The 19,845-nt window shown below is 43.9% G+C and overlaps 1 protein-coding gene across 1 annotated transcript in view; it reads left to right on the forward strand.

The window, feature by feature from the left end:
• Nucleotides 1-17,849, forward strand: part of LOC146798781 (uncharacterized) — a 113,291-nt gene extending 95,442 nt beyond the window's left edge. The window contains exons 10-14 of the mRNA XM_085627777.1: nt 8,582-8,657; nt 8,844-8,932; nt 9,073-9,198; nt 9,849-9,955; nt 14,186-17,849. Of these exons, the coding sequence (XP_085483903.1) occupies nt 8,582-8,657; nt 8,844-8,932; nt 9,073-9,198; nt 9,849-9,955; nt 14,186-14,447 (660 nt within the window). The 3' untranslated portion in view covers nt 14,448-17,849. The remainder of the gene's footprint in view (nt 1-8,581; nt 8,658-8,843; nt 8,933-9,072; nt 9,199-9,848; nt 9,956-14,185) is intronic.
• The last annotated feature ends 1,996 nt before the right edge of the window (nt 17,850-19,845 follow it).

Consider the following 19,845-nt stretch of genomic DNA (forward strand, 5'->3'; position numbering starts at 1 on the left):
TTTACAGATTAAGCACTGGCTGTAGCCATCACATCCGTAAGATGTGTTAGTGAGTTGCAAGGGTTGAGTGTCAAGCCCCCCTTCACTACTTTCTTTCCTGACAAGCTGGTCCTCAGAACTAGGGCTGCTTTCCTGATCAAGGGGGTTATGTGGTGGTGGTTGGAATGGCTTACTTTGCTCCAAGTTATCTTCCACGCTCCACTACAAGTTTGCTGCTGCGTCCCTGGAGATTTTGAATGAACGCTGTTGTTTTCCACCATGTGGGGACCTCTGCTTGTGAAGGGCTCTCATGTGCCAGTGTGCGTGAATGACTAACAAGACGCAGGAGGCTAGTAGACATAGCAGGCATAAGACCATCACTACTGGAACTAGTGCTTCATTCTGAAATATCGGAATCACAGCCTGAATGTCCTGAACCCTCTGAGGAGTGGGAAAGGCTTGACTTGGTGTGATGTCCAGCACTGCCCCTATGAATAAGATGTGTTGAGATGGCACCAGGTGGGATTTTGGCTTGTTGATGAAAAAGCCCTGGTTGATCAGCAGAGTTGCTGTGACTTGCAGGTGGCGCAACAACATCCCCAGAGAGTTGGCATTGAGAAGCCAGTTGTCCAAATGAGGAAATACCAGGATTCCTGATCGTCTGAGATGGCAGTAACCACCGCCATCACCTTTGTGAAGGCACGTTGGCTGAAGGTACACCAAATAGAAGGGCCGCAAACGAATTATGTGCTGATCCGACTGTGAAGCAAAGATAATTCCTATGAGACCAAAGAATTGGTGTGTGAAAATATGCCTCCCCATTCAATCTTCTGCTTCCTGCTCAAGCAACACCTGTGCAAGGGACATCATTTTGCACTTCTCCTTTTTCAGGATCCAGTTCAAAGCCCTAAGGGCTAGGATTGGACGAAGAATGCGGTCCTTCATGATCTGGAAATACTAGCAATAGCTCGTTCTTGCTCTGGCACCATCTCCAATGCCCCTTTTTGCATTAAGATCTCTACATTCTGTGGAAGAATCTGAAGGTGGTCGGCTGGAAGGGTGGGAGAAGAAGGGGGAAATGGGTAGAGGTGCCTGTTGGAAGGGTAGGTCTCTCCTCCTTTTCACAATTTGTAAGACCCATTGGTCTGAAGTGATGGCCGTACAAGCCTGTGGAAAGGAGGATAATCATCGGCCCTGTGTTTCGACAAGAGGAAGCAAGTTTCGCTTCCCTGTGGTGGTTGGGGAAGAGAATGAGGAACAGAGGGGAAGTAACAGCCTCTACACTTGCACCGTCCCTAGTACTTTTTATAGAGTGGGTTGGTTTGCTGGTGCTGCTGAGAGGATTGAGTAGGTTGTCTGCCTCAAAAGGAAAATCCTCTGGAGAAGCCACAAAATGTCTTAAACTGACGGTAGTGCTGCAGTTGAGTTTGTAAACAAAGCAACCAGTCTAGACTAAATTTGTAGCCAATGGAAGTGTGTTGACTCTAGCCAGATGGGTTTCTCTCTGTAGCTGGTTGCAAGAAAGTAGCATTATACACAACATGAGGCTCCGCTGGCGGGTAGTTTTGATAGTGAAAATTACTAAAAAGAGCAATGACGAGACTGCAACATCAGTGCAATCTATTGATGTTGAAACAAAGTAGATCCTAAATTGAATCCAAATCCTTTACAACACTATCTTTTAAATTCAGTCGTCCAAAGTTGAATTCCAAACTCGGATCCCATGTTTAGACATGGAATTAGGTTACTGCTGTGTGCAAACCTCAGCAGTTTTTGAAAATTAGAAGCATAAATCACCCCTCCATTAAAACCAAAAGAAGAGGCCTGACCAGATATGTCACATTCTTCTCCCAACAGTCTGCCTCTGGAAGAAGCGAACACCAGAGACTGGCATTTACTGAAAACCTTCTTCTTCAAAATATATTCGAGATCAAGACTTTGAAATGGGGACAACATTGTCCTCATTACATAGCTGTTTAACTATGAATAAATCATTACTAAAACAAGGTTTCCAACATCAAATCTTACCATTAGCCTGCAAATTGGGGTTTCATCATAAGGATGACTCTGTATCAACTAAGAGTGAGAACATTGTGAAACTCCGTTCAACCACCACAAGAGGGATATAGTCAATATGTGAACTCCTGGAAGATTCTAGTTATTCGTCATGGATAGCGGTTGTTTTTTCAAGAACAGCAAGAAAGTATGTGTTCATTAATTAACATCCAATCAAGTTTGTCACTATTGGTCAATAAATACTGCAACAGATGAATCATCAAAAGGCAGACCAGTATATCTAGATCAGGAAACCCAAACCCTAACAATTTCAGATACCCTCTCCCAAAGAGGTAGAATGGGTTTCCAGTAAAAATCATGAAAGCTTTATAAGTAGATGAGAGATCTTTGGATGTCCATGCCGTTTACTTTCTGCAGTTCTCAATAAAAGTCTTCTTTTTTTTTTTTAAACATCTAAGGATCACAAGATGTTCCTTTGGTGAAATAACTACATGGGAAGTCACTAATGCAAACTTTTTTATAAAACCTAGGGACTCGTATATTTTCTTTGAATACCACAAAGCAAAATTACCATGCTCAGCGTTATCTTCTCCTTATCAAATCTCCTGAATTCCCTTTACAAAAGCTTCACAGGAACTGTGTTCACATAAGCCTATGTCCTCTCAAGGTCGAACAAGAGATTGTCTTGCTTGTCATTCTCACCTTTAACGATTGTACTAACAGCAGGTTCTGGAACTTCCCTCACAACCAAGCTTTTCTAAGTCTGGCTTGTGTGCTTCCTTTTTAGAATTGTGAGCGGTAGGACAAGGAAGAAAAATATATTGTGCCACTCATTCGGCAGGATCTCGTTTGCTTTGCAACTGTTTGAAATCTTTTAGTTTTCCTACTATCCATCAGTGACGGTTGGTGAACTTTGAAACTGGTGGGGGCTTAAATACATGTCTCGAATTGTATCAAGCAAGCAAGAGACGCAAGTAAGCTAAATTTCGATGTGACAGAATTTTGAGTGCCCACTTCCCACAAACATTGGTTAACATTCCAGAGATTTTGAGCGGGCATTAATGACATATTCCAATTATAAGCCATAGGCAAATGGATAATGTGCTTGTTGGTCCTTTTGTTTGGCCCTGACCCTGTCCATCTACAGTTCAAATGTATGACAGTGCTGTGGGCAGCAAATTGTGCACTTTAAAGCTTCACAGAGAATATTGTGAGAGCAGAAGTGCATCCCATACAAATGCTCAGCATATGAAAATTTTAAACACATTAAAAAGGACTAGAGCAGTAGAATGTCTCCCACCACTCAAAGGACATGGCATCCACCCAGCACATTGTCTATTTTAATAAAAGCTGCTATTAAATGACAAAACATTTTGTCAATTTCAGCAGTGGGTTCTGAAAGTACAATGTGCATGCAGATGGTATTTGAGAGTACTGTCTGATCCTAATCCAAGCCAGACCTCTAAAGCAAATGCCCCAGTCACAGTACCTAGAGAGGCATAGAAAGGAAAATGTCAGAAGTCTTAATATTCCAATTGCATCTTGTGGTTACAGGTTACTAATCTAAATTTTGGCATGAACATAAATTAAGCTAGTAGGAAATGGACCCATGGGATGGTTAAAGTTAGGATTTTACTTATATATACCAAATTTTTCGCCTACTGATAAACTGTTGTGCACGCTCAGAGCTAAATGATGAGTTTTTAATGGACCTATCAGTAAAATTGTAGTTGTGCTGCTTTTATCGCCTCATGTCTGCTCCTGTGCTCCACTCCATGTGAAGGCCCAACTTGTATTGTTGCCGCCGGAGTCCAAAATGCATCCATATCTTGATGTTACCCCATTATGGTCAGCAAAGGAAGGGCAGCATGGCCTGTTTTTTCCACAGCAGATCACAGGTGACGCTGTCAAGTCAGTCCGTTTCTCCTCCGCTTTCTCACATAGGACTTTAGAGTCTGCCTCTGTTGATTAGGGATGGATACAAGGACGCCCGACGTCCCTGGCCTCAGAAGATAAACAGTGGTTGCTAGCTACCTTGCTCTTATGTAAAGAGTGCAAACGTACTCCCTTTGCTTAAGCAAAAAGGTTTTTTTTTTTTGGAGCACTGCTACTGGCCTGTTCATTATTTGAAGGGTGGAGCCCATTATAGCGAGCCGTCTCTGCAATCCATTATTCTGAGAACAACAGTTGCCCATCTTCCAGCAGTATGCTGAACTTCAGGGTTAAATTCAACCAACATATCCTGGGAATAAGGTGCTTCTCTACCTTTAGCCTGAAAAATGATTGTTAGTGTAATATTGATGGATATGCTCCCTCCACACCTTTTAAAAGAACAAGCACTATGCTGTGATCGAGCATCGTACTGTTCAAGATAATCCGCTTTATTGGACAAGCCTCATACTCAACAAGTGTGCTCCTTTTTTGTTACGTTATGTTAAATGAATTTATATAGCGCAACGTTTTCCAAAGGGTGTCTTGGCACTGATAGCTCAGAATAGTGATGGTGAGTGGTGGAAGGAACAGTTTACCTGTTGAATATCCAAGTTTTAAGAAGTTTTCTAAAGGCCAGCAGAGATGATGAGGATCTGATATGAAGAGGCAGAGTATTCCAAAGTTTAGTGGCTCCTGCAAGGAAGCTGCTACCTCCCCATTTGGTTTTCTTAACTCTAGATGGTGTGACTGAGTAGGTGCCCAGAGATGTGAGATTCCTGTTGGGAATATATCAGGAGATGGCAGTCAGGAGTCCAAAAGCGAGGGTTGTTACCAAAGAAAATTACCTGTGTCTTATCAGAATTTAACTTAAGGCAATGCGTATCCATCCAGGTTCCGATTTCTTTCATACAGTTGTGAAGCTGTATGCTCTTATTATTGGCCTTGTTTGCCGCAGAGACCACAATTTGTGCGTCGTCTGTGCAGGAAGTAAGTGAAAGACCAAAAGATTGAATCAGCGGGGCAAGCTCAGCCACGTATAACTTGAATTGAGAGGGACTGAGCGAAGACCCCCTGCGGTACCCCGCATGGTAGTGACAAGGTTTTTAACTGAAATTGTCTAGTATCACAGTGTATTCCCTATTATTTAGAAACAATCTAAGTAGATCTAAGGCTGTACCTTTTATACTCATGGTCTCTAGGCAATGGCATAGTGTCGGATGATCCATTGGGACAAAGGCCATGGATAGTGACAACAGGATCCCAGCTGCGTTTCCTCCTTCATCAAGGATATTTTTAAGTTCGTCTGTGGCTTTGATAAGCGCCGTCTTGGTGCCATTATCTGATCTAAAGCCAATTTGAGTTGGGTCTAACACATTGTGTTCTTTAATGAATTGGGTAAGTTAGGAATTCATATTTTTTTCAATGGCCTTCGCCGAGAAAGGAAGTCTGGAAATAGGTCGATAGCTTGAAGGAATGTCAGGATCGAAGTTTGGCTTTTTTAGCAGAGGAAGAATGGATGCCTTCTTCCAAGCTGACGGAAAAATGCTTGATAGAAACATAGAATTAAAAATGTTGGTTAGGCATTTCGTTACTGGCTCATGAATTTCTTTGTGCACTGAAGGGGGACACGGGTCATTCGGAGATACCGACTTAGTAGACTGAATAAGATGTTCTACTTGAGTTGTAAAACCATTGCTCCCAGCACAAAGAGATGTTGCATGCCCTTTTGTTTTTGTTTGCTCCTGAAATGTTCCAGTTCTTTGTCTATTCCTCTAACTGCATCTGCTTTAATTATGTGTATTAACTGTCTCCAAAGTCTGAGGATTCATTTCTCTTTCATTTCTGATGCTTCCATGATAGTGTCTACGAACGACAATTTATACTTAGATGTTGGTGTATCTTTTATTGATGCTTTGATATTGACTTCCTTGGCGCAAAAATGTCAGAATGTTCTCCTTTCCCCCCACTTATTATTTTTCTTCTCTATTAATCACTCAGCGGCCATGCCCATACTTTTACATTGTCCTTGGTAGTGTTCACGGCATAATCCAACTTGTGGGGTGGCAGATAGCCTTGCCTTCCTAGACCGTCCATGCCCGGTTGCCTGACCTTAATGCGTCTTTGCAGCCATGCGCGTATGGAGTCAGTCTCTACCACTTCATTGCAGACACTGGCCACTCTTCTGTTCCAGGAGTTTCCCTGATGCACCTTTTAAGTATCCTTGAAACTAAGGTGCATCCTGGACAGAAGTGGCTACAAAAATATTAACTACTAAGGGTGCTGTGAGAATGCTTCATAGCCTCAGTAATGAAAAAGTATTAGAGCTATTACATCTCACTTTCAATGTATGCACGTGTGACCTCAAAGACATGCTCAAATACATAAACAATTCTTCATGCAGATGGGCTACCTTTGAAAGGAGTGAGACTGCACATAGATAATACAGTGCAGCAAGTGAATCTGCGTCTCTGCCAAATTCTCTTCAGTGTTGTTCCAAAGTCAACCATGCTTTCAAGAAGCTACAAAAGGCAGACACCACTGAAAAGCCATGGCTGAACACAATGTTCTCCAATCTGGATCTCAAGGCAGGTTCCCACGTGGTGTCACCTTGTGGGTACCCAAGATATAGAAGTATGTTCTCTACAAATGTGAAGCTGGGAGGGTTTAAAGGACCAAGCTTGTGGGTGTCACTTACTGCAGATATTATATTACATTTGTTTGAGATACCCTGTGTAATAATAATAATAATCCACATTTGTAAAGCGCAAACAATCACCCGTAAGGGTCTCTAGGTGCTGGGGGCCATCGGGAAGATTAAGCAAGCTATTGCCCAGAGTCACATGGTGCTGGGCTAATCTGCCGCCGGCGCCGGGGATCGAACCGTGATCCCCAGTTTCCGGCGTCAGTCGCCCTGGCCGCGGCGCCACACCTCTTCATCTGTGTAGGTGGGAGTGATCAACATGAGCAAAGGCATCCTCATGCATGTCAAGTCACAGAGACAACACTATAAATGGCTAACAGCTGCGAAGGACAAATGACTCCCAGTGCTGGAATTCTTTGGACAAGTATTCCCAACAGACTGTGTCATGCAACCTCCCCGCCGAGGTAGGTGAACACCGTAAAAATGTCAGCGCACCTCCTTGACTTGAGATTTTTCACCAATTTAACTATCAACTATGGGAGGTTTAGCCCTAACATGCCTACCTTAACAGCACTGTTGCAGGAGCTTTGCAAGATGAGACACAGTGTGCTGTCCGAGAGATACGGGGAGCTTCTGGCTAATACTACCATTGACTTAGATTCCTGTCAAAATTTGAACTTTTGATTGGTACTAGTCCCTGTGAACTGGGAGCTGAAGTACTCCCAGAAGACCAGGGCAGAAAGCCCTTATTGCGTATGTTAGTAGCAGTGGCATAACAGTAGCTCCTGCAGACCCCACAGTGCAGGGGAACCCCCGGGCTCCTGAGGTCCCCTCCGGCACTGCACGGGCAGGCCTGAGAGCTTCTGACTGGGTCTGGAGCATGGGGGGCCCCCTCCATGCACCTTGCAGGGAGACACCCTCAAGGTTTGTTACGCCACTGGTTAGTAGGAGCCTTACGCTGAAGGAGCAGCAGCACTTGCTAATGATAATGGAAGTAAGTGGCAGACTTGGAGATAGTTGTCCATATGAACACAGATTATTGACATCTGTCTAGATTTAACACTTATCACATGCTACTGAAGTCACTGTTCCAAGGATCAGCTCCTCGTAAACGATATTTGAAGTGGATCATCTAGCTACGGAAGCACCAGCTCAAGGGTGAAGACAGACCCTGAACTGACAATGCTGCTGTTTACTGCAGGCCAGCAACACCAGAAGGGAAAGCTGCACCCAATGAGACAAAGTGCACATAAGGTTAGTGATTAAAAGTTCCAAGGCTAAATCTCTGGTGTAAGATAAAGCGATTCTGACAGCTTTTCAAGATGAGCACCTCCAAATCATGAAGGCCACCTCCAAATCAAAGTGGAGAAACATTGTACAAAACAACTGCTACTGTGAAGCAGAAAGTAATGAGACCTCACAATGGTTGAGGAACATTAGGCAAGCCATATATTGACCTGCAGTGGTGTACCAGGCAAGTAAGCTAATGAAGGTTCCAGTGTTCAGGCTGGCACTGTGCACAAGGATCTGACCTCTTGATTTAGATATGCTGGCTGTTGTGCGTGCTGTGCCACCTTCTGCGCTTCAACCTCCACATACAGCAGAACTCATAGTAAGTAGGATTTCAATGCGTAAAGAGAGCCAGAGATAGGTTGGCGACACACAAAAGATATAATGATGATACAATGACATACCTTCTTAAAGCAAACAAACCAAGATTAGGCCACGTCTACTTCAGTCCATGAAAAACACGTAAGGGATGCCCATACTCTGAAAAACGACAAATGGTAGCAGAAAACAATGCAAGTGTTGGTAATATGGCACTGCATACACACTTGTACTGAGTAGCAGTGGATACAGCTGAACTGATGTGTTGAGGAGAGGTCAGGGAATAGACTGAAAGTTAAATCCAGGCTATTTTATTATAGTTCCATATGATTGCAGAAACAAACGGTGTAAATGGAGGTTCGCTACTGGTCCATGTCAGTAGGTTCTCTATCTCTTTTGTCTTAGGCAGCTTTGGAAAGGCTACTGCTGAAGGACCCCCGGTGGCCAACATCCCACCCCTTGGCAGACTACCATTACACAGGTGAGATATACCCACTTTCATGGCTCTGTGCCACACATTGCTAACGCGTCAGCCGTCTCACAGCTCACTCACATGTAAAAATACATCATTGTCCAGCACTCTTGCAGCCTACCTCACATACATGACTGCAGTCACAGGCTTCACTCAACTGGATGCAACACTGACTTCTGTTTTGTCCCCTCTCAGGCAAAGATGTTTGGAATCCCCATGAGCGCCGTCTTTTCAATCAAGCCTTTGCACTGCACAGGAAAGACTTCCACAGCATTCAGAAGATGGTGAGATCAAGCTTCCTCCTATTTTCCAAGCAATGTGCTGCCCTACAGCTTAAGAACAATACAGCACACACCCTTACAAAGAACGTTGCACATGACCGCCACCTTTTGAGACACTCAAGCTTTTCTCTCCCTGTCAAAAGGTGAAGACCAGGGGGACTTCGCAGTGTGTAGAGTATTATTACTTGCACAAGAAGATGATGCAGCTACAGCGAAAGCGGAGTGCGCACTGTGGGGAAGGAAGCATCAACCAGGAAGGGCATAAAAAAGTGAGTACCATTGACCAGAACTCAGCATCAGTATGTTCAAGAGCATGAGTACCCCCCATCAGGTGCAAATATACAAGCCTGCCCCCATTTACAGCCAAACAAAAGCGTACATCAGTTGTTGACGCACAGAGTGCAGACACATTACACTACACCACCTGCCACAACTGAATGGGAATTACTACTACTTGGACAGCTGTATTAAAATAACTGTGGGCATGCAGTCATGCAAGAATTTATACCCGTCTGCTCCCACTTCCCAATCACGAGGGTCTAAAACTTGAAAGCAACTTCCCTTTATCCCTACTGCAACCACACAAGTCATCCGACCTGATTGCAAGCACATGAGAGCTCATTCCCCCCCAGGCACTGTACCCTGGGGCAATAAAAACCCATATAACACATATAGAATAGTTTTTGCTCCTCTCTGAGCGATGGTCTTCTATTAAGAGGGGTCTAGTGCGAGGAGATGGTGTCCCTGCTGAGGGCAGTGTACCCAGCCTCAATGAGCGGATTCTCTTCATTATGGCACAGCTCCCAGTCTCAGATGGGAAGGGGAGGCAATCTCCTGGGGAAAGGAAGCTGCCAGTCATTGGGTGGGATGATTTGATCGGTCTCCTTGTGAAAGGCTTATTGATTTCTTCTTCCTTTAGATGCCTTCCTGCCACCCGCTCACAAATTCTCACCACAAAGGCGAGATGATTCATGCTTCATCCTGTGCCTCTGCAATCGGATGCTTCCCCTGCAAACAATGTGGCAAGTAAGTGCACCCCTCTTCACTCTCTTCATGTAAGGCAGTGCTTCCCAAACTTTTTGCACCCATGAACCAGTTTTTAGAACAACATTTCTCGGCCCGCCTCCTTCAATGGACATGAGGCGCTGGCGAGTTTTTAATGTTTTGCAAGCATTTGTACACGTCACAGCCTTGACCAGGCCCTTCGATATCGGACTGTGGCCAAGATATTGACCTGCCCATAAAAGTGGCAGACATTGAACTGCACTAGAGTCAGAACACTTTTCTGAATGGGGTGGTAACCGTTCACTAAAATCACAAGGCTTCTGAAAAATCTTGGTGTTGATGCCAGTGAATTTATGCAGCAATGTAAGGGGGTAAGGCCTCATATCAATTTTGGTGTTAGTGTAAAATGAGGGCCAGTGGTGCATTTCGCAATAAATTTATGTAGTGCAAACGTGACCCACTTGGACTGCTTTACGCGAGTACCACATTGCATTACACAAGGTCAGGATCATTTTATTTTTAAGCATGATTAAGTAAGATTAATTAATTTGTCTAGGATCAAAAGAAGTTGAGCCAATGCCAGGACTTGACCCGGGTTCTCCAGGTCAGCAGCCCTGGCTGTTAGGCCACTTCCATATTTCTCAATTTATAAATGAAAGTCATACACAAGTGGCTTGGTTATATATGCTCATGTATGGTGAGCACATTCTCTGTTGAAATGGCTTTATGAAATAAAAAAACAGTAGCAACAAATACTGGAAGGTTTACACATAGTCTTGATTGGGAATACTTGCAAGGGTTTGTTTTAAAACTGAACTTAAAGACGTAGTTAATCACCTTTGCATTGGTGCACAAACCGGGCTAATCATTTTAAATGTTACTTAAATATAGGCCAGGACTTTCGTGACCCACCAAAAATCGGCTCCCAACTCAATGTTTGCGAAACGCTGAAATAAGGGTTGGATGTCAATGGGCTGTTGTGGGTTTGGACCCCAACCAAGGTGTCTATGCGAAAGTGATAAAATGCGTGTACAAGATGAGCCTGGTTTATACAGTGCTGGTAAGAGTTTACATAAATATAGTGGAAGGTGTGTTAAACGAGGTGATTGTACAAGGTAAGGCAGTTCTGTGCGATGCTATGCAGTGCATGAATAGGTTGTGGGGGCACTACCCATCTGGTCAACCATAAAAGATTATACCTTGTAAATGGCAAAGATCTCAGTTGAAAATAAAATGTCTCGGCCCAAGAATAAACCTGGCACAGCTCCACGACTTGCATTGCCTCTTTCTACAGGGCATTATGTAAAGACTCTGCTCTCCACAGTGGCCTGTCCAGCCCAGGCAAGCACGAGAGCTGCAGGGAGACCATTTGCAATGGACAGGATATCGAATCAACTCCATTGCAAAAAGATATCCTAGGGAGTTTACACGTCATTGGAGGTATGGTAAACCATCCTTCCTCCTAGAATGGAAGAAGGATAATATGGGTGTATGTTGGCCATTGCAGCGGAGTCTCGACTGTCTTTTGAACCCTTTCTGTTTGGAAACTCCCTAGACTAAGCAAGAACATGTCACCATGTCCTTTGGGCAGCTAAGTTCTGCGAGTGAAGCAGCCACATTTGACCTATTTTGGGACCAGTCTTGTAATTTACAGCTCAGAGGATCAGCCATTTCTCAACTACAGTCTCCTAACTTTCATTATGCCAGAGATATCCATACACAGCTGAAGTCAGTAACTATTTTGTTATCCAAGGCTCACCTTCGCTTCTTTAAAAGTAAACTATGTTACGGAGGTGACGATATAGTTTTACTTTGGAACTATAGTTCCCTAGCTTCTTTCACTTATCATTCCAGGGATAATCCATAAAGGAGTGCTTCTTATTTGATTCAGTAAAGTGCTGACTGACAAGATGTGTGCTAAAAAATAAACACTCCATAATTACCACTGGGAAGAGTGCTGAGTAACTCAGTAAAACCATTCAAGTACTCAATCACCATCCATCTAAAGGCAGATGGACAATAATCACGGATTGTCATTGCTTACCACTGGTGAATATGCAACATAAGTGCAGTTCCTCACACGCGTAATCACATGGACATGTTCAAGGCAAAAGGATTCAATGGAAGAGATCACACTGAACCTGTGTGGTAAGGTGCCCCTGGCACTTGCTTTCAACTCATCATCCTTTAGAGTTGAGAGTAGTTCCTTTGCTCATTTTATAAGTGAAGCCAGACCAGAAGTTATATTAATCACAATAAACTGACCTATATATGTCTGAAGCTGAAAAGAATACAGTCAAACGTGCCTACAGTTCTAAAATTCAGCTTTAGGATAGAGTTTTGAAGAGTTGTTAACACACCATCTACCTAATAAATGCTCACAGGTATGTAGGCTGGACGGCCTTGTGGAAACGCTGCTAATGTTGTTCAAGCTTGAAAGTTTTTGTCTGGGCATAGGAAGTATGTGTCATTTCCTGCAAGGCTTGTGGACATGTGTGCGAAGGGTACATAACACTCAGCCTAGGTTAGCCAGCATGATCTGAGCACGCAGGCTCATACGAGGCTCTGAAGTATTTGATTTTGTTGCTGGGGTTAGGATGGAGAGAAAGTTATGCAAGGGCAGAGTGCCTTGTGTGCAGGGCACGTTTCTGTGTTATGGAGTTCACAAGTTGCCTGTTGAGGTTGTCTAGTGCGAACAGAGGACCTTGAGTACATCTCTATAGCCCAATGTCAAGGAAAGCCGACAATCTAAGTGAATAGGTCTTCCATCTTTTTCTGAAGATCAGAAAGTTAGTTATCATTTGCAGTTTCCATGGCTGGATGGCTTGCACCATGAAGGATTTATTTTGTGTCCTCACATTCCTCCATTTAACAACATGAAGCCTGCATCATTTTGCAGACACTGTATCAAATAAGGAGAACCAGCATTCTGTGTTCTATTTGCACAATCAAATTCAGAATGACCACAGACTAATACTGCCTGGGTCTAAGTTGAGGGGTGGCAGACTTTTTTCTCAATACCCTTATGGTTGAAGTCCCCCTTAACTCAATTTTAAATCTGTACTTCATACAGTAAATTATCCACCATGAATCACTGATTGTCGTGCAAGTGAATGGAAGTGGACACATTAGTGGACAAATATAGCGGATTTCCTGTGGCCTACCTGATTGCCCTGCAATTGCGAGCATGAATTCAGTTTTCGCCAGGTACAGCTTTAAGTAGTTGATCACCATTCAATGATCAATGTCCAAAATGCAGTTTTAAAAGTTCACACTACTGGAGTGGGCCAGTGGCTTCAACTCCATCTTGTGACCTTGTTTGTACCTTCAGATGCTTGTGTTGGGCACGGATCCGCCTGGTCTGCTGACAAATCTCTGGGAAGGAATTTTCAAAAGAAACTTTGAAATCCAAACACAAAAAAACACACTGAATGAACTCATTTAGAAATGTATAGTAACAACAATGATGATCAAATAAAATACAAAAAGTAACCAATAAGTTCGTAATGGAAATAAAGAATGGGCTTTAAACTTAAACTCAAACTTGAAGAAAACCCTACAAACTATTGTTGTTTTCCATCCCCATCGAAATACCAGGGCTAAATTCTATTTCATCTCCTTTAATAGCCCTGCTTTAAAGGGGCATCCTCTCCTACGACTGACTCCCCCTATTCCTACCCACTCCACTATCTCAGCTTGCCTTACCGTTTGTTTAGTCATACATGCTTTGCCCACCCTTACTCACCTCAGAGAAATCTGTTCATACCAATTACTACCAGGGTCGTCCCCAAAACCAGAATGGGTAGCTCAAATCCCATTGCAGAATCCAACAGAAGTCCAGTCTGCACACCTCTTGCTCCTCAATCTTCAGCAAGAAAACACCAGTTGAAAAGACTACCTCAAGGCATGAAATTATGGCAAATGTCTGGAAAGGAAAAACTTTTTAAAAATCCATTACATTCTTCTGTAGAGGATAAAAATTACATTCCATTAATGTGCTTCACTTAATATTATATAGTTATTTATTTAATTTTTTTATTCTGTTTCAGATTTTGATAGGTGTTGATGCTTTGGACAAAACAACATTGCTGAATGAGGAAATTATGTTCAATCATTATTTTATGTAGATTTTTCTTCCACTAATTTTGTATTTTGAGCCTTGTTTTCCTATATATTGAATGGAAGCGGCCGCCATAGCCTTTTGTTGTCTGGAAAAACAAATTGCTATCCTAATGGTTCCCTTTCTTGCAGAATGTTCTACAAGATCAAGAGCCGGAACGCCCACATGAAGATCCATCGGCCTCAGGAGGGCTGGCGGGGCAACACCCAGTGCCTGCATCCCACTGCCTGCCCACCAGAGCTGGCAGTGCCAGGCGATGGGTACAGCCTGTGGAACAGTTTAGGAGGGCAGTTTGCCTTTGAATCCTCCGCTGAGCCATTATCCGGACCAGGTTTAATTGCACAATATACTGATGACACCAAATTGATATACAAGGGGAGATTGTTTTCATGAAGTAGTGGAGGCTTGGCATTTCAACACTGAACAGGTGGCAGATCAGTCTCCCTGGGAATTTAGCACCAAGCAGGTGCTGATGGACCAACCAGGTTTAGGCACCTGGTATAAGACAGGTGGTGAGAGACAGTCCCAACCTACAAAACCAGGCCAAAGCATAGGCAGCAGGCTAATACTAACAGACCAACACAGCCAGAGAATTGAGTACTGGGCGACTACTGGCATACTAACTCAGCGTGGGACTGTGGTACCACAAAGGCACTATGAAACCCCCTTAGAAATTTGGTACCATGCATGTACAGAAAGACAGTTCATGCCTAGACATTTGGCTCTAGGAGTGTGCTGATAGACTAATACAGTCTGAGAATCTTACACTGGTTACAGCAGTGACAGGCCCACTTGGCCTTAGAATCTAATGCATAGTGGGTACTGACAGAGAGACCGGCGAGGATACCTGGCATCATGCTGGTGCTGAAAGGCTTACTCTGACTTTGAAATATAACACAATGTGACAATTTACGGAAACATCTTGCCTTGGCTCCAGATGGCCTGTCACAGACCAACCTGACCACCCAGCAATAATTAAGCAGGCAGTGGCTGATAGACCAGGGACATATATCTGGTACGAAGTTGGTGATACACAAACAAGACCTCGATATTTGGTTCTATCTGGGCCTAGAAATTAGAAGCCAACCAGATACTGGCAAACTAATCAGGTCTGAAGATCTGGCTTTCGGCAAGTGCTCACAGATTGACCCCCCCCAACTGGGAAATTTGGCCTAGGGCAAGAACGGAGCACCCAACCTGAAAATACAGTCCTGAAATTTGGCACTTGTTTCTTGGCAAACTACGCTAGCCTGAAGTGGGTGCAGAGAGTATGATCTTGTAATCTGACCTCGAACAGGAGCTGACAGAACGACAGTATAAAAACAAGAATTGGCTTAGCCAATGGGTCTTGTTTATGCAAGAGCTATGGGCTTTGCCAATTTGTTTTAGACATGTTGTACCCCAGCGAGGCTGCTGTTAAGGATGGCTAAAGGTTAGTGGGGTAAAGTGGAGTGGAGTGGTATAAAGTTGAGTTGAGGTGCACAGAGTGGAAGGGCATAGCGTTGAGTGGAGTGGCATAAAGGGTGTTGGGTAGAGAGTTGTAGAGACGCATAGAGCAGAGTAGATTGCCATAGAGTGGAGTAGTGTATGAGAGTGGAATGACAGAGTGGGGCAGAGGGTTGTCGAGTCGAGTAGCGTAAGGTAGATCTGAGTGTTACAGAGTGGAATAGTGGAGTAGTGTGTCGCAGAATAGAGAGGAATGAAGTGACAATGGGTGGCATAGACCAGAGTGGCATAGAGTGGAGTAGAGTTTAATGGAGTAGAGCATCAGAGTGGAATATCATAGACTGGCCTAGAGTGAAGTGGCGTACAGTGGTGCAGAGTAGATTGACGTAGACTTCAGTGGCGTAGAGGGCATTGGTATTTAGTAAAGTGGTGTAGAGCGCATTGACAAAGTGCATTGACTGAACAGAGTGCAGTTGCGTAAGTGGTGCAGAGTAGAGTGAAGTGGCATAGAATACAGTGGCATAGAGTGCAGCAGTGCAGAGTGGTGTAGAGTGATGTGGCTTGGAATGCAGAGGTACAGAATAGATTAGAGTGGCGTGGAGTGATGCAGAGTGTGGTGGCGTAGAGTTGAGTGGTGCAGAGTGAAGTGCATTGACGTAGAGTGCATTGGCGTAGAGTGGTGCAGAGAGCTGTGGCGTAGAGCACACTGGTGCACAGTAGAATAGAGTGGCGTAGAGTGCAGTGATGTTGAGCGCAAATTTGTAGAGTAACGTACAGTGCAGTGGTGCAGAGTAGAGTGGCTTTGATTTCAATGACAGTGTGCAATATTGCAGAGAGAGCCATAGAGTGGTGCAGAATACAGTGGCTTAGAGTACAGTGGTGAAAAGAGCTGTCGCATAGAGTACAGTGGTGCCGAGTAGAATTGAGTGGTATAGAGTACCGTGACAGAGTGCAATGGTGTAGAGTGGTGTAGCGTGCAGTGGAGTTGAGTTCAGTGGCGTTGAGTGCAGTCTTTAAGAGTAGAGTGGCGTAGAGTGCATTGGTGTGGAGTTCGGTGGCATAGAGTGGTGCAGAGTAAAATGACAGAGTAGATTACAGTGGCATAGAATGGAATAGAGTGTCGTTGAGTGCAGTGGTACAGAGTAGATTAGAGTGAATTGGCATAGGGTGCAGAGTAGCTGGCGTAGAATGCATTGGTTTGGAGTAAATTGGCATTGAATGCATTGGGGTAGAGTGTGGTGGTTTAAAGTCGAGTGGCGTAGAGGGCAGTGACGTGGAGTAGAGTGGTGCAGAGTAGAGGGGCGTAGAATGCCGTGGCTTAGAGTAGATGGTTTCAGAGTGGAGGGGTGCAGGGTAGAGTGCAGTGCCATAGAGGAGTGTTGTAGAGTGCAGTGTAGTAGAGTGGAGTGGTCTAGACTGGAGTGGTGTTGAGTGCAGTGGCAAATAGTGCAGTGGTGCATAGTAGAGTGCACATGCATAAAGTAGAGTAGTGCAGTGTAGAGAGGCTTAGAGTGCAGTGTTGCACAGTAGATTAGAGTGACATTGCCGCAGAGTTTCGTTAAGTAGAGTGATGCAGAGTGCAGTGGAGCAGAGTGCAGTGGAGCAGAGTACAGTGGTGCAGAGCAGAGTGGCAGAGTGCAATGTTGCAAAGTAGAGTGTTGTAGAGTGCATTGGTGTAGAGTGGAGTGACATACGTAGAGTGGTGCAGAATAAAGTGACAGAGTAAAATGGTGTAGAGTGTTGCAGAGTAGAGGATAGTGTCATACATTGCAGTGGTGCGGCGTAGAGTGGCATAAAGTAGAGTGCAGTGGTGCAGAGAAGAGTGGCATAGAGTAGAGTGGTGCAGGGTTGAATGCTGTAGCGTAGAGTGTAGTGGCACACAGTGCAGTGGCGCAGAGTGCAGTGCCGTAGAGTAGATTGTTTCAGAGTGGGGTGGTTCACAATAGAGTACAGTGGAGTGGCATAGAGCACATATTACAGTGGTGTGGAGGGGACTGGCATAGAGTGGTACAGAGTAGAGTGCACTGGCATAGAGTGCAGTGTTGCAGAATACAGTGGCATAGAGTGGAGTGGCGCGGAGTGGTGTAGAGCGTAGTGGTGCATAGTAGAGTAGTGTGGGGTAGAGTGCATTGGCATGGAGTAGAGTGGAGTGACGCAGTGTGGAGTATGCATGGTGTGGTACCACACTGCCATTACAGGCAACACATCTTCAATTGAAATGACCATTACATTTGCACAGACATACAGTTTTACTGTTAAAAGTATACAGTGCACAAACGATAATGTGTGGAAATGTCATCTAGTGTAGTGATTTGTTTTGATCGTATTAAAATATTTGTGTCCACCACATTTCAGAATTACCCAAAAATGTGCTTCATTTGTGCTTTTCTAATTCTGAAATATCTGCATAGTACATTTACATTTTGTAGGGTTCTAGAAACAAGAATAACATTGTACAGCCTTCCTCAAGCACACCCCCTGTAGCCAGGTTGACAGTCATGTAAATCCTCTCACTTTGAAGTCAGAGAAAGAAAAGTAAACACAAAGCTCCCCGGAAAACAAAGCTTGAAATTTGACCTGTCTTTGAATGCACAGCAAGTGTGACAAGATAAGAAGAAGATCTAAAGGCCTGCTTACATAAATCCAGTACTGGTGGAAGAATACAGTAAGGATAATGTTACTTACCCAGTAAGCATCTGGTCTAGGCATGTATAGCTGTAGATTCACATGCTTTGCATACTGCTGCCATCTAGTGTTGGGTCCGGATGTTTGCAGTTTGTTTTTCTTCGAAGAAGTCTTTTCCAGACACAAGATAGGTGACTCCTCCTTTCGGTGATAGTGCGCATTGGCATCGACTCCATTGTAAGATTGTGTTCCCGCAGAGTGTGAGAATGAAGTTAGTAGTAAAGGAAAGAGATGTCCATGCGTATGTATGTATACTAAAGAGAGAACTGCAGCAGCTACAGCTACACGGGGAGGTGCATGTGAATCTACAGCTATGCATGCCAAGAACAGATGCTTACTGGGTAAGTAACATTATTCGTTCGAGGCATGTTAGCTGTAGATCACATGCTTTGCTTAGACTATATAGCAGTATACTCCCAAAGCGGTGGCTAACCTGTAGTTGCTGGAGTTTTCTGAAATAGTGTTTTAAGTACTGCTTCTCCCACATTAGCTTGTTGTCTCGCTAACACATCTACACAATAGTGTTTGGTGAATGTGTGCGGTGTAGACCATGTTGCAGCTTTGCAAATGTCAACTATGCGGTAGTTTCCTTAGAAAGCCATAGTAGCCCTAACTTGCGAGTGGAATGCGCTCCAGGGGGTACAGTTAGAGTTCTTTTTGCTTTTGCATAACAAGTTTGAATGCATTTAACAATCCACCTTGCAATATCTGATCAGTATCAGGTTGAGGAAAGAATACTGGTAATTCAACGACTGATTGATGTGAAAGGCAGAAACTACCTTAGGTAGAAATTTGGGGTTAGTACGAAGAACCACTTTGTCTTTTTGCAGTTGGAAAAAAGGCTCTTCTATGGTTAGTGCCTGTAGTTCATCCACTATCCTCAGTGAAGTGATTGCAATGAGGAAAGCTGTTTTCCAAGAGAGAAACTGTGGCTCGCATTTATAGATGGGTTCAAAAGGTGGCCCCATTAATCTTGTGAGAACTATTATTGCAGGGATTCTGCTTATGCACAGAACTATGCACAGGAAACCAGGACCTCAGTGAATTGTGGTGTACCAAAAACTCACCTCAGAACCCAGAACCCCTTATCCGACCAGCATCAGTGTCCCATTCGTTATCCGAGATTTATCTCGGCGGTCCCAATGTATAGACAACCCAGAACAAGCGACTTAGTGTATTCTCAGGAATGGTGGGAATCAGAAATACCTGTTCGTAATTATTCTCATATCAGTCCACAACAGAATAAACAGAGACACGGTAAAGTTTAAAGAGTTTATTTTATAAACCTCGTGTCCTAAGGTGCAGTACTTTGGCTAACATAAGCAGACAAATGATTAAGATCAAAACCATCAGCATAGTTACAATACCATAGAAAATGAAAGGAGTAATCATAATAAAATGACAGTGGATGACCGCCACCTTCCTTTCGCTAGTAAACTAATATTATTATTATTACTAATAAAAGGTCTCTAGGCTTGAATGGGGAACACCATACCGTAAAGCTCAGCTTAGTGGAATCACATCACAGGATCAGCTAGACTCTGCTCCTGGGAAAGCTCTTCTTCTGAATGTGTATAAAGCATGCAGCCTGCAATATTAAAAGCACTCGACTTTCAGATATTTGCAGCTGCGTGCGTGTTATGGCTAAATAGTGGGCCGA

Source organism: Triturus cristatus, chromosome 9, assembly GCF_964204655.1.
Source record: "Triturus cristatus chromosome 9, aTriCri1.1, whole genome shotgun sequence".
NCBI classification, from domain to species: domain Eukaryota; kingdom Metazoa; phylum Chordata; class Amphibia; order Caudata; family Salamandridae; genus Triturus; species Triturus cristatus.